General features: G+C 47.1%; 1 protein-coding gene across 3 annotated transcripts in view; it reads right to left on the reverse strand.

Annotated features, from left to right (window-relative positions):
• Positions 1-13594, reverse strand: part of LOC144679939 (corticotropin-releasing factor receptor 2-like) — a 305817-nt gene that overhangs the window by 27604 nt on the left and 264619 nt on the right. For all 3 annotated transcript variants that reach the window (XM_078540927.1, XM_078540924.1, XM_078540926.1), the window contains one exon: positions 4208-4293. In XM_078540927.1, the coding sequence (XP_078397053.1) occupies positions 4208-4293 (86 nt within the window). The remainder of the gene's footprint in view (positions 1-4207; positions 4294-13594) is intronic.

The following is a 13594-nucleotide window of genomic DNA, read 5'->3' on the forward strand; positions in this document are numbered from 1 at the left end:
TGACACTCGAGTGAAAGTGGCACCGGCCTCAGCTGCTGTCACCGAGACCTGCAGCCTTCGAATAAAATTCAGCCCAGGAAAGCCAGCAGCTCAAGTCTGCAGAGCTGCTTTTCCTCACATGATCGAATCCCACTCTTCCTCATTTAGAAGCACCATCTAATTCCCCACGAATTAGTTGGAAAGCATTTTGCTGCTACTTCTGGCATTTCTCCAGAACGCCATGCCAAAATTGGTAATTCAACAGGGCAAGGGAAGATTTCTTCTGTGCAATATAGATAGAATAATCTTATAATTGAATTATACCCACACATGGCAGACGTCTGCTCCTCTGCATGGGGAATCACAGGGGTACTCTCCTAGCACTCTGAGCATGGTGCCAAGGGAGTTCCAACATACTGTGTCAATGTACCCTGCTTTTTTAAGAGAAATCTTCAGAAATAAACAGGAAAAATCATGAGACACTTCCACTAAACTGAGACTCCAACCAGCATTAAATTTAACCTTGGATGAAATCAAATGTGTGTTACTTTGATATTAAACGGACTGGCAGAAGTGGTAGAGTTCATTAGTAGGCAGATCATCCTTTAAAGCTCACATCACTACCTCAAAAAAGAATTTCAGGTCTTTCAATAGTTGATGCTTTTAATATTCTGCTGAGATCAGCTTATTTGAACCTTAAGTGATTTACACAGTACAGTCAAATTTCCAGAACGGCATGAAAATTGGAGAGATCATTCAGAGTGATGACATATTCAAGATGAATCTCACTCAACCTATGGCTTTGCTCATCTGCTTGCAGACCATTATGTGTAAATCTGGTTCCATTAATCTTATGAATATTTTTCATTAAATTTAATCTGCTGAGTACTGAGTGTGCACTGCAGTTCTGGTGTTGTGGGCATTTTTCTATAAAGCGGAAACCTGCATCTCTGATATCTATCACAACCAAAGGAAGGAGGTCAAAGTCAGGCCAATGAATGCATATCATTTTCCAAAGTAAGGGATAGTATGAAATCTCCAGTAGCGTGCCTAGGATGCCAGCAGGCACAGTTTAAAATAAGGGGTCTCCCATTTAGGTTGGGGATGAGGAGGAATTTCTTCTCTTAGAGGATTGTTAGTGTTTGAAATTCTTTCTCAGCGAGCAATGGGGCCTGGGTCATTGAATATATTCAAGGCTGAGCTAGACCGATTTTTGATTGGCAAAGGAGTCAAGGGTTATGGGGGACAGGCGGGAAAGTGAAGGTAAGGCCAAGCCAGATCAGCCATGATCTGACTGACTGGTGGAGCAGGCTCGAGCAGCTGAAAGGCCTACTCCTGCTCCTGATTATTGTGTTCTCATGTTATGTTCTTATCATTAGCAAAGCTGGCATTTATTGCCTATTCCCTAGTTGTTGTGTGCAGTGTGCCTGGCAATTTCAAGGGCAGTCAGAATCAGCTAGGTGGGTGTGTGACTAGACCCATCATATAGGCCAACTTAGGTAAAGGCAGAATTAAAAAACAGAAAGTGCTGGAAATACTCAGCAGGTCTGACAGCATCTGTGGAGAGAGAAAGAAAGTTAACGTTTTGAGTTGAATCTGACTCTTCAGCTAAGACTGCTCACTTTCCCTAAAGGACATTGTTGAACCAGTTAAACAAGATTTACGGAAATATTTTGCTGACACCTACTTTTTGTTTCCAGGTATCTTTAACTGAATTTGAATTCTCAAGCTGCCATGATGGGTTTGAATTCTCTGCATTCCCAGCCCAGTAACAAAGGGGAGAGTTTTCAAATGTCCGGGGGGAAAGGGGGTGGGGTGGGGTGGTGAGGTGGATGTTGGGGCGTGTGGGGGGGTTGAAGATGGAAAAGATGTCAGTCAGCGTGTTGAAAATCCAACCTGACTCCACTGACCTTCTGATTTAAGTGGTGTGTATTTCGAGGCACGTGGGAAACCCCTTTAGGACAGGCAGGTTGGTGATTATCATATGCCATCATTTTCTAAGTGACAATTGATTGAAGATTTAACCCTGCATTTTGGGTTTCCTGAGCTGTCTGAAACTCACCAGGCTCAACAAGGTGAGAGCACGGCAAGGGCTGAACGAGCTGATAAAGTGACAGGTCCTCTAAATTCTGAAACGTGACAGCGGTTTCCTTGCCTGGATGAATGGCCTTTGCTCACAAGACTTGTTCTGAGAGTTTGCTTTCACTACTTTCAAGATTTCCAATACTTTAAAGGACATTTGTACTACCTTCAACATTTTTGACTTTGTTCCAGCTGTTAGCCTTTTCAGCCGCATGGGAGCTCACTCAGGTCTACCTCGGACCTCTGATGTGGAACAGGAGGAGCAGCAGCAGCAGGAGCAGCCACCTGCCATTCCACCAGAGTGTGGGGATGATCATGTAACTCCAGCTAGAAGGAGATAATACCTCTAACAGGCAGAGGAACAGCTTCCTGAGCATGACTGAGGAAGAGTGCCTCAGAAAGCTCAGGCTTTTGCAGCAGGTCCTTGCTCACATCTACAGCCTTCTGGGACAAGACCTCCTTCCAAGGCGACAGTTGGCTATGAATTGCCAAAAGCCATCACTGGCCTGAATTTCCTCACCTCTGCTCCTTCCAGGGATCTGCTCATGACATCGGCAGGATTTCACAATCTGCTGCACACATCTGCATCTCTCAGGTGATCAAGGTCATGTTTGCCATGGACACCAATTACATTCACTTTGCTGCTGTTGAGCTCAGTCAGAATGAGAGGGCCCTCAGAAATGCTGCAGTGGCTGGATTCCCACTAGTCCGGGGATCATAGACTGCACACAGTGGCAGTCCAGGCAACGCTCAGATCAATCAGCAGTATTTGTCAATTGAAAGAGATGCCACTCCATTAATATTGAGCTGATGTATAATCACAGGAAGGTTTTCATTGCAGGCCTGTGCAAGACATCTTGGAAGCTGCCATGATGCCTTCATTTTGTGCCAGTCTTATGTCCCACTGGTCTTCGCACCTCCAAACAGAGTCAGTGGATGATTCCTTCGAGACAAGGCCATGGCTGATGACACCTATGAGGAACCCTACATTGAACTCCAAGAAAGGTACAATCAAAGCAACATGAACACAAGAGAAAACCATTGGATTGTTGCAGATGCAATTCAGTTGTCTGGACAGATCTGTGGGCCACCTTCAGTATGTGCTATTAAGAATGTTCTGAATGGTGGTGATCTGTTAGGGCTTGCAGATCAAGAGGACGAGAACTGCAGGAGGATGAATGGGATTATTGTTCTGCATCTCCATAGGAGGATGAGTAGGAAGAACAGGAGCAGCAGGAGGACAAGGGACCCGGAGACTTGCCAGCCTGCAGCTCCATCAATTTGCTCAGTACCGTTTCCCTAGTGATTTCAATTTCACCAAGTTCCTTTCTCCCTTTCACCTCCTGATTTGTAGCTATTACTGGAATGTTTTTTGTATCCTCTATAGTGAACACAGAGGCAAAATATTTGTTCATTTCTTCTGCCATTTCCTTATTATCTACTATTAACTCCCCACTGTCATTCTCCAGAGGACCAACGCTCACTTTACTTACTCTTTTCCCTTTTACCTGTAGAATCTCTTGCTATCCATTTTTACATTTCTAGCTAACTTCCTCTCATACTCTAATTTCTTTCCCTTGATTAACCTTTTAGTCATTCTCTGTCGTTCTTTATATTCTGACAAACAGTGGCAGCAGTGTGTACCATCTACAAGATACAGTGCAGGAACTCACCAAGCCTCCTTAGGCAGCACCTTCAAAACCCATGACCACTGCCACCTAGAAGGACAAGGGCAGCAGATAGATGGGAACACCACCACCTGGAAGTTCCCCTCCACTCACCATCCTGACTAGCTGGCCCAGCTAGCGACGCCCACATCCTGTCAATGAATAAAAAAGGCTTTGCACCCCTCCAACCGACTGTGAGCAGGTCAGTTAAGTACAAACTCTGCCCTTTGAATGGGACATCCATTCATAACCCTATTGCAATGAGGATATTAAATATTAATGAGTGAGGAAATAACACACACTGAGAGGGAGAGCTAGAAATAAAAGATGTATTAATTCAGCATCTATATATTTCATGTTGATCAACACAAACAAATATACTCTCAGGACACAAAGATGGTCGCTGTACCTATTCAATCTGTCAGCCGAAAGAGGAATAAGCTTAACAATTGCATAATAGCTGTCTTGGCTTCATTTACCTGTACTGCATTGTCTCAGATGTGGTTGATGCCCTCAGTTTAGTCATCAGGATCCTCACAATGTTGAAGAGAAAGACAAAATTAACCTGTTGAGAAAAACAGCATGCCATAAGTGCATCTTATAACAAAAATGATTAAGTCCTTGAAATTATGGAGTGTTAATATTAGCATATGAATTTATCTTTCTATGAAATTGCTTTGAACTTGCATTTCTAATGCACCTTATCCTATTCTCAGGACGTTAATTTTACATTTCAATTTAAATGCAGGAAAGTCCTGTAAACGGTGAAGAAGTGATGTTGCCTCAGGCCTCATCAAAATAAGCTGGGTGGGTTGCCTGCATCTGTTGACAGTTAGACCTGTCCTCAAGTAGATCACTCTTCTGCAACATTGAATTTTGGGCTGTCTACCTCAGCTGCAGTGACCCCTGGCAAATGCCAGCACGATGACATCAATGGGGGAGGGCTGATTCTGGCTGGAACGAGCTGTGAAACTGGGTGGAGCATTCTTAGTTGCACGTTAAAATATAAAATTTTGCTCCAAATTTTGTTGGCTGTCGTTTATTAGGCCACATTTATTCAGAGGCAGAAAAAATTCTCTTAGGCCTCCTAAAAATCATACAAGGTCCTTCATCAGCACATAAAAAAGGCTTAATGCCACCTTGAACACCTGAAAAATGGACCTACTGAACGTTGGATCTCTCGTTGTTGTACTTGGAATGGATGTTCCCTGAAGTTGGCTCTCACAGCAGATGTTTCATAAGGCCAAATTCATGGGTCTGAATGTTAAGCTTAATTGGCTCTTTAAGGTCACAAAGCATTAAACTTTAAATGGAAGTTACTTTGTTTATCTGGTGAGGATAGGCCAAGATTAGAAGATGTTTGTAAATTCCAGGCTTCAATCCAGCAGAAACCAGCATAAAAATATGGTATGTTTTTTAAAAAATCCTGTTGACATATTTGTGTGCGGCCACAAGTGTGAAAGACACTTGCTAGATGTGAGATTTTATACAAGGATAGATAAACAGGCTGCCAACCTGTCCAACAAGTTAGCAAAGGAATTGCACACAAAGAAATTAAGTATTTATAAGTTAATACTGGTGAACATGATTTCCAGTGTAGCTTTAATTTATTTTCATAATTTCTCCTGCACATTGCACTTGTCCAAAAGAACACACAGTGAAATAAAGGTGGTGCTACATCAAACTGCTTCTCTTGCCTATCATTTAAATAGACAGCAAAAGCTAAACATTCCTCTAGTCACAATGTGGAAACATCATAAATGTATTCCTCAAGATCTCCTCTTTTGCTTTTATCTCTTCTTTACAGACCTTGCTGGGACTTACATAATTAATCCTACAATAACTCAGCTGTTAATTGAGATCCCTTCTGTTCTACCAGGTTAAATTAGCAAATGATGTCCTAGGTTCAGTTTCTAGTCTGTGCTGAATTAACTCAGTTGGAGTGGCTGTTTGGGTGTTAATACCTGCAGATGCTTTTTTGATTTTCAGTACTTTACCGGCCCCTTTAACCTGCCCTGCCTACTTGTATGCTGCAGCAATAGTCCAGATAGACTTTTCCTGTTGGCAGCAGAGGCTTCCACTTCCTGGTGAGTGCTCTGACCCCGCAAAATGGATTCAGTTCAGGGCTATTAATGGAAATCTGATCCCAACTCTCCTGGGGAAGGAAGGGTAAAATCGAAGCCCAGGAATGAAACCTGGGACCTTTTGATTTGTTCTGTTAAATTGAGTGATACGTTTAAATAACAAATCACAGGACTGGGGATAAAAAAAACCAATTGTGATCCAACTCACGTACTGGTTCCAAAGTTCAATACTATACTGGACACTATCATTTGTACACTTAATCACTTATTTTACTAAAATACTGTTCAATCTCACACTCTTGAACTTACTGACACTACTGACCTCCACAAGCAGCCTGTCCCACACATCTGCTCTTGGTAATAGTTAAACCTATTTGCTTAGTTTTATTCTGTGATTATAAGCTTAGTACTGAAGAAGTGCTGCACTTCTAGTGGTCCGCCTTTCAAATGGGATATTAAACCTGGCTGCCTCTTATGTGGCTGCAGAAGATCCATATTGAAGAAGACATTTCAACCAGCATCACTAAAGAGATCATCAGGCCACTTATTCTCATTGATGTTTACAGGATCTTTCTGTGCATAAAGTAGCTGCCATGTTTGCCTTCATTATGACAGTGACTATAATTCAAAAGTATTTCAGTGACTGCAAAGCAATTTGGGACATCCTGAGGTCATCAAATTCACCATATAAATATAATGGGCAGGATCTTTAGGTCAGCAAGCGGGGGGTGGGGCCCGCTCGCTGACGCGTAAAGTGGCGCGTGATGACATCGGGCGGAACTCCTAACCCCTGCATCATTTCAGTTTTCAGGTCGGCGGGGGCACAACCGAATCAGCTGTGCGCCCTTGACCTGTCAACAGCCTATTGAGGCCATTTAAAAAGTAATTGACATAATTAACAGACCTGCCCGTCCAACCTTAAGGTTGGACCGGCAGGCCAGGACCCCTGGGGGGCTTCAGAAAAAGCATGAAACCTCATCCACGGGTGGGATGAGGTTTCATGAGGGTTTTAAAAAAATTAATAAAGGTTAGAGTTAAAGTGATGGACATGTCCCAACTCATGTGACACTGTCACATGAGGACACATGTCAGGCAAATTTTGTTTTTGGACCTTTACCATTTTTAAATATGGAGCCGATTTCCCTGAGGCAGCACTTAGCCTCAGGGAGATGAGTACACTCTTCCGTGCGCATGTGTGAAAGAGCGCACTTTCGGCTGAGGGAATCCCCCCTGCCCGCACAGGGAGCGCATAGCGCTTCCTGGCGGACATCACACTGGGTGGGCTGTAATTGGCCCACCCACGTAAAATGGCGGTGCGCCCCTGATTGGGGGCGCTGATCGGAGGCGCGCCCGCCCGTGCCTGCTCCTGCACTTCCCCTCCCGACGGGGTGGGGGGAAAATTCTTCCCAACATTTTTCTTTCCTTAAAGTTTGGTTGATTTACACTCCTTAGAGCTTTGAAGATTTAGATGAGCCTGATGGCGTCGGGCATCATGGCGACCATGAGTAGACAATGTGGCGAGAAGGCCAAAAATTGGTTTCACATTATCCACTCCGCCCATCAATGTTGGGCCGCATTTCCCACTGCCGCACGTCAGGAACGTCATTTTAATACATGTGCACCTAATAAGCCCTGCTCACCAAAATCATCCCCCACCCGCCTCCATGCTGGATCATCCGGGCACGTTAGCTTGATTCCACAACAGCATTTAAAAGGCGTGCACCTGGTGAGCTGAACTTCAGGGGAACTCGGAGGTGAGTGCACACTAATGTTGTGCAGCGCTTGCGAGGGTCAGCCGTGCAACTTCAAGGAAGAGGCGCTGTGCATTCAGGTGAGGGCACAGGCAAGCCACTTTTTCCTGACAGTGCGGTGCTGGGGCAAGGGCTGCACTGCGGTTGGGACAAGTTGGGGTATCGCCAGGGGCGGGGTGGGGGGGTGCGGTTGGGGGCTGGTGGTGGGCAGCACGATCTGATGTTAGTGCACAAGCACATGCGGGGTAGGGGGAGGGAAGCAGCCACACATTAGGAAAACCTTGTATAAAGTGAGCATTCTTCCACAGCTGAGACAGTTCAGGAACAGCCACATTGATATGCTTGGAGTCGGGCCTCTAGCTTATCTGCCCACTCAAGCAACGCAGAGGCATCAAAGTGCACCAAATGCTCCAGCGCTTTTCGCCCCTCGGGCACAGACTGCAAACTAATGAGCATTTCAGTGGACTGCAGAACAATTGGATGACTGGGCACATTGTACAATCTCCATGCGAAAGTTGGCCGTGGAGCAGTCACTGTTAGAGACGTTCACAGCCTCTTCCAATCTCTTCATTCAGTTTTGGACCAGTCACCCCATGATTCAAGCTAACAGTGCAGCTTTGCAGTGCGGGTTAGGAGAATGTCTGAGCCTGAGCTGAGAGCACAGCATGCAGTCCAGTGGGTGAAGCTGCCGCCAATCGGTCAGGTGGATGCAGCGGAGGTGGGTGAGGTTTCGGGCAGTGATGCAGTGCACTAAACTCTGGCCGTCCAGAGCTTAGATGGTGGTGGCGAAATAAAGCATTCCAGACATTGCAAGTACTTCATCTCTAATTAAACACAAAAGCAACAGCCCAAGTGTCCAGTGTTAAGGGGTCTTCAGACTTAATCAAGAGAGGTTCTTAGTACACCCAAGCTAACCCACATGTCTCTCTTTCATTCTGCAGGAGGAGTACATCAGGAGCATGGAGCCTGGTGACCTAGCTGTATGCCTCATGGCTTACAGGAAGCGGAGATGAAGGAGAAGAGAGCGACGGAGGCGCCTGGCTGGGCAGAGGGAGGATCAGCACCCTCAAGAAGAAGGAGTGGCGGGGACTCCTGCACATGCTGCTGAGGGTCCACAGCGAACCATCGCTGGTCGGTGTCTAGCTAGACGCAGGGTCTAAAGATGGCAGTCGTCATTCCTGCAGATGACCAATAACCAGTGTCACTGCAGACTGCGCATGTCCAGGGAACTGGTTGGTCACATCTGCCGCCTGCTGCAGGATTTGGCGCCACAACGACATGGAGGGCATCCACAGCCAGTGGCCGTGAAAGTGACCGTGGCGCGGGATCTCGCAAGCCTCCACACACACTGCATCCTGGAGATCACGGACGCCATCTTCACAAAGGCACAGAACTTTGTGCATTTCATCCCGGGTTGGGAAAGCCAGGAAGCAAGAGCGCTGGGACTTGCACAGATCTCAGGTTTTCCACAGGTGCAGGATGACATTGACTGCACTCATGTGGCACTCAGATCTCCATGGCAACAAGCAGCCACTACGTCAACTGCAGGGCTTCCAGTTGCTGAATGGTCAGCTGGTGTGCGGCCACCACAAACGCATCCTGCAGGTCTGAGCACAATTTCCATGGAATGTCCACGACTCCTACATTCTCAGTAGGTCTCAGATCCCTGATGTCTTCCATGGTCCAGAGAGGCTGCAGAGTTGGCTCCTCGGGGACAAGGGCTGCCCGCAGAGGATGTCACTGATGACACCAGTGCAGCGGCCTCAGACTGCAGCAGAGTGAAGGTCCAATGAAGCTGATGCTGCAACTCGCACTTTGGTGGAACAGACTAATGGGATGTTGAAAATTAGGTACTGCTTCCTGGACCAGTCTGGTGCAACCCTGCAACACAGCTCACAGAGGGTGTCACACATCATCATCACCTGCGCTTTTCACAACCTGGCACTGCAATGGGGGAGGAGCTGACTGAGGAGGAATTGGAGGAGCTGCACATCTCCTCTGGTGAGGAGGATGTCGACGGGGATGAAGGTGATCAGGTCCTCAAAGGAGAGAAGGACGGCAATGACGCCATCGCATTGAGAATCAAGGCAGGCGTGCTTGGCAAGCCCTCATAGCCACTAGATTCATGGAGGATAATGACGGCATGCAATGAGGAGACTCCAAAGATCCTCACATTGCATCTGTGAAGGTTTGACTCCAGTCTGGCTGATGGCAGCACACATACCCTCTATGATAATGCTCCTGTCATGGAGACGCAGCGGATGCCCATAGTCCCTACATTCCAGGAGGATGATGACGACATGCAGTGGGGACTCTCCATAGATCCTCACATAGCTTATGTGAATGTCTGACTCCTGTCTGGCTGACAGCAGCTCACTTGTACTCTGTGAACAGATGCAGTGAGTAAAATTTAACTTCTCCTGATCCTATGGCATCCTTCATGAGCTGAACCCTTCAGGACCACACTGTCACCGGAACCAGACGCTGATGAGACGAGGGAGGCCGGCCGCACCTCAAAGGTGCTGGGAGCACACAGAGGGAATGATGGAACCCTGTGTCACAGGCCCAGGACATTCTAGCAGCAATGATAAGCCCCATCGAGGTGCAGGCATGACTGATGTGTCCAGGTACTGTGAAGGCGCACCATCAGGGCACTGGGAAGGTTGCACGAAGCACAGGGAAGACACCCTGGACTGAGACACCTGCCTTTATCTTGTGCAGGGACCAAGGTTTCACATCTAAGTGACACGAACACTGCTCATCAGAACAAGGAACCCTGGGCAAGGAGACATTCTTGGGAGTTTATTTACAATAGTGAACATTGTGTACAAGTGATGAACACCTGTGCCCAGGCTGTGCAACAACATCTTCTTAACCTTCCTCCCCTGCCACTACGTCTTGGTGCTTCCCCAACATCCACAGCGGAGGTGGAGGCAGCCTGCTGACTGCTACGCCCTATGATGATGTTGATGGGCGTCCTCTGAAGGGCCAAGACTGGGAGGCCCCTGGCCTGCTTTTGGGGTCCTGCTGAATGGCAGCGGTGCCCTTCTCAGCCTGTGGAGCTGGATTTGCTGGGGTCACAGGAAGAAGGGCTGGGCCGGATCCCCCTGGAGTCACCTGGGTGGTTGCCCCCGGGATATGCATCTGCTGATCCTCCACCCTATGGGTGCCTGAGGGCCCCTGTCTGACTCCTTGAATGGAAGAGGAAGCTGGAGTGGGATCGAGCTGCCCCGCACCCCTCTCACGTTGACACTGTCGGAGGCCAACTATGGCGTCAGCGACGGTGTTCAGCCCGCGCACCAGTGCAGGACTAATGTCCTGGACCAAAGTCTCCATGACAGCTGCCATCCTACCAGCGTTGACCTTGGTGCATTGGCATGCCGGTGTTATCACCTTAGACTGAAGACAGACAGACTTCTCTGTCATGCCTTACAATCTGAGGAGTGCAGTGGACATTCCTTCTTGATGTTCCTGAGCTTGCTTTTGCAGCTCCAGCAACTGTGACATGACTGAGTCCAGAGTCTCCTCATCTGTCTCGGACTCAGCAGATTTCTGGCCTCCATCAGTCCTCCAAGTGCCAGAAACCTTGGAAATCCCCGCCTCAGCCTGCTGTGGATCAGACAGTGCAATGTGTTCACCAGATTGTGACCCAAGGCTACTCCAGAACTAGTGTCCCACCGAGGTGTGCATCTCTGCACTGGTGGAGGGTGTGGGTGAGTGCTGTGATGGGTCTTCAATGGGGGTGCCATCAGATTCTTCTTCCGAGGTTTCTTCAGGGCTTGGCACAAGGACATGGATCGTGCACTCCCTCAGCTGCTTCCCAGATGTGCCAGTGAAACCAAGGAGAGATAATGAGTGCATGGCAGGGACTGCAGAACAAGACTCATCACTTACAGGTCTCATCACTCTGATGGATGTTTCACTGCTGGATCCTTACTTGGTTGAGCACTGCCGACCTCACCTTCAGCACAGGAACGGTCCAGATCGTTGCCGCCCAGCTGGATGACTCTATTTTCAAGGTGTGTGAGGACCTTGATGTCAGGCATTCCTCTAGCAGCCTGCGACATTTCCCTTTTGTTGTGTGCCAGATTGTCCTGCATGAAGACAGATGGAGAAAGTGTAAGCAGGATACCTGCCAGGCCAGATAACAAGGATGCCTGGCATGTGTGTGGGTGGCAAGTGATGCCATGGACAGTATAAGGACACGATCTGCAGGGTGGGTGTGAGAGATTGAATGGTGATGTCCCTTGGACTGGCAGTGAGTGAGATCCTTGTGGATGTGTGATGGGCTTGTGAGTGTGTGAGTTGAGAGTGATGAGAAGAGTGACTTACCCTGGCAGAACGGAGGAGAATATTCATCCCCGTGCGGCTCTGGGCGGCCGTCCTCTTTTGCAGGCGTTAGCGCTGACCACCACTGCCACTGCCTCCCAAGCAGGATTGGTGACCTTGCTTGCTGGTCTTCACCCAGAGTGGGGGTAGAGGACCTCTCGGCAGGCCTCCACTGCAACCAGTAGGCGCTTGAGGGAGGTGTCGCTAAATCTGGGGGCAACATGTTTCCTCCCTTTGGCAGCCATCAGTTCCCAGCAGCTTCCTATCCCTTGAAGAGTGCCAGCTCTGTGCAGGGGCGGCCTTTAAATATGGCACTCGGTGTACTGAAGGCCTGAGTTGACAGCAGGGCAGGCAAATCAGAGGCCACCCCACCAGCGATCCGGCATTTATCCTGGGAATGCATTATTAATGAGGTGGGACGTGCCGAGAATGGGACAATATGATGTGAAAAGCCGCCATTGTGGCTGGCGGGTAAAACAACCTTTTTCCCAGCCGCTACCACACTTGGTGCAAATCTGGGATGATTCCGCCCAAGGTTTCCTGGGGGCATGTTTAGTGTAAATTCCCAGCTAGCTTCTTCAGAGTGGAGTTGCCTAGCCTCCAGTAGCAGTTCAGTTGTTCTCTGTTCATTCTTCTCCACACTGTGATTCATGACTGGAACTGAGTACAGCAGTAGCCCACAGGAGAGCCAATTTGTCTCTTATTTATTGTTTTCTCCTCATGCATGGAAACAGGTAGTTCTAATATAAAAGAAAACCAGATTTTATTTTAACATAATGTTAACATTGTAATTATTAAAGCCACTTTTTTCTGAAAGCTAACGTGGACAGTAACTAAAGGAAACGAGTCCCAAAAATTTGTCTTCCCAATTTCTTTCACTCCACTATTGGTGGCCGTGCCTATGGAATTTTCATCCTCTATCTCTCTCTCTCCCATCTTTTAGGTCACCTCATAAAACCTAGCTCTTTGACAAAGCTTTTGGTTACCTGTCTTACTATCTCTTGAGGTGACTTGGTGTCAAACTTGGTCTAGTAATGCTCCTGTGAAGTGCCTTGGGTTATTTTACTACACTAACATTGTTATATATGAATGTCTGTTGTTGTTTTGGCTTTTATGTTCAGTTGCATGAAAATATTAATGAGCCCTAAATAGAAAAAAATAATTTAAAAATGTTAGCGGTGTTAGCTTTTAAATGAGTCAGTAACTTAAAATAATTTTTGTTAATGAGTTATTGTGAAGCAAATATATTTTCTGCTAATGTGCTCAGCTTTGTTTTCAGGCTCATCCATCAATGTAAAAGCTTTTTTTTACTAAGATTTGTCCAAGCTGATTTAGTGCCAATTAGAGCCTTTAATGTCAGTGCTGAGTAAATCTAGACATAGGGAAGATTTTCTTAAAATGATACTGCAATCACAACTATTTTATCCACCGGTGCTTAAAAGGCAATGGGGCCAATATGGATTTTTCCCTTTTGACAGTCGATCGATGTTTATAGCTCAACAACTGAGCTTTAACTATTCCTCAGTTATTCATGAGCCTTCCTTAAAACAATAAAAATACTGGGGAGGCCAAACGTACGAAGTGATCAATCACTGCACCCCAGCAAGGCCAGCAAAATGAAGTCCATCATTATACATAGGCTCAATGCTTCTCCCTCCCATGTCAAGCCAAGATCTTTCTAAATGACAGCTCATCTCACAAC

Source organism: Cetorhinus maximus, chromosome 4 (assembly GCF_964194155.1).
Source record: "Cetorhinus maximus chromosome 4, sCetMax3.hap1.1, whole genome shotgun sequence".
NCBI lineage: Eukaryota > Metazoa > Chordata > Chondrichthyes > Lamniformes > Cetorhinidae > Cetorhinus > Cetorhinus maximus.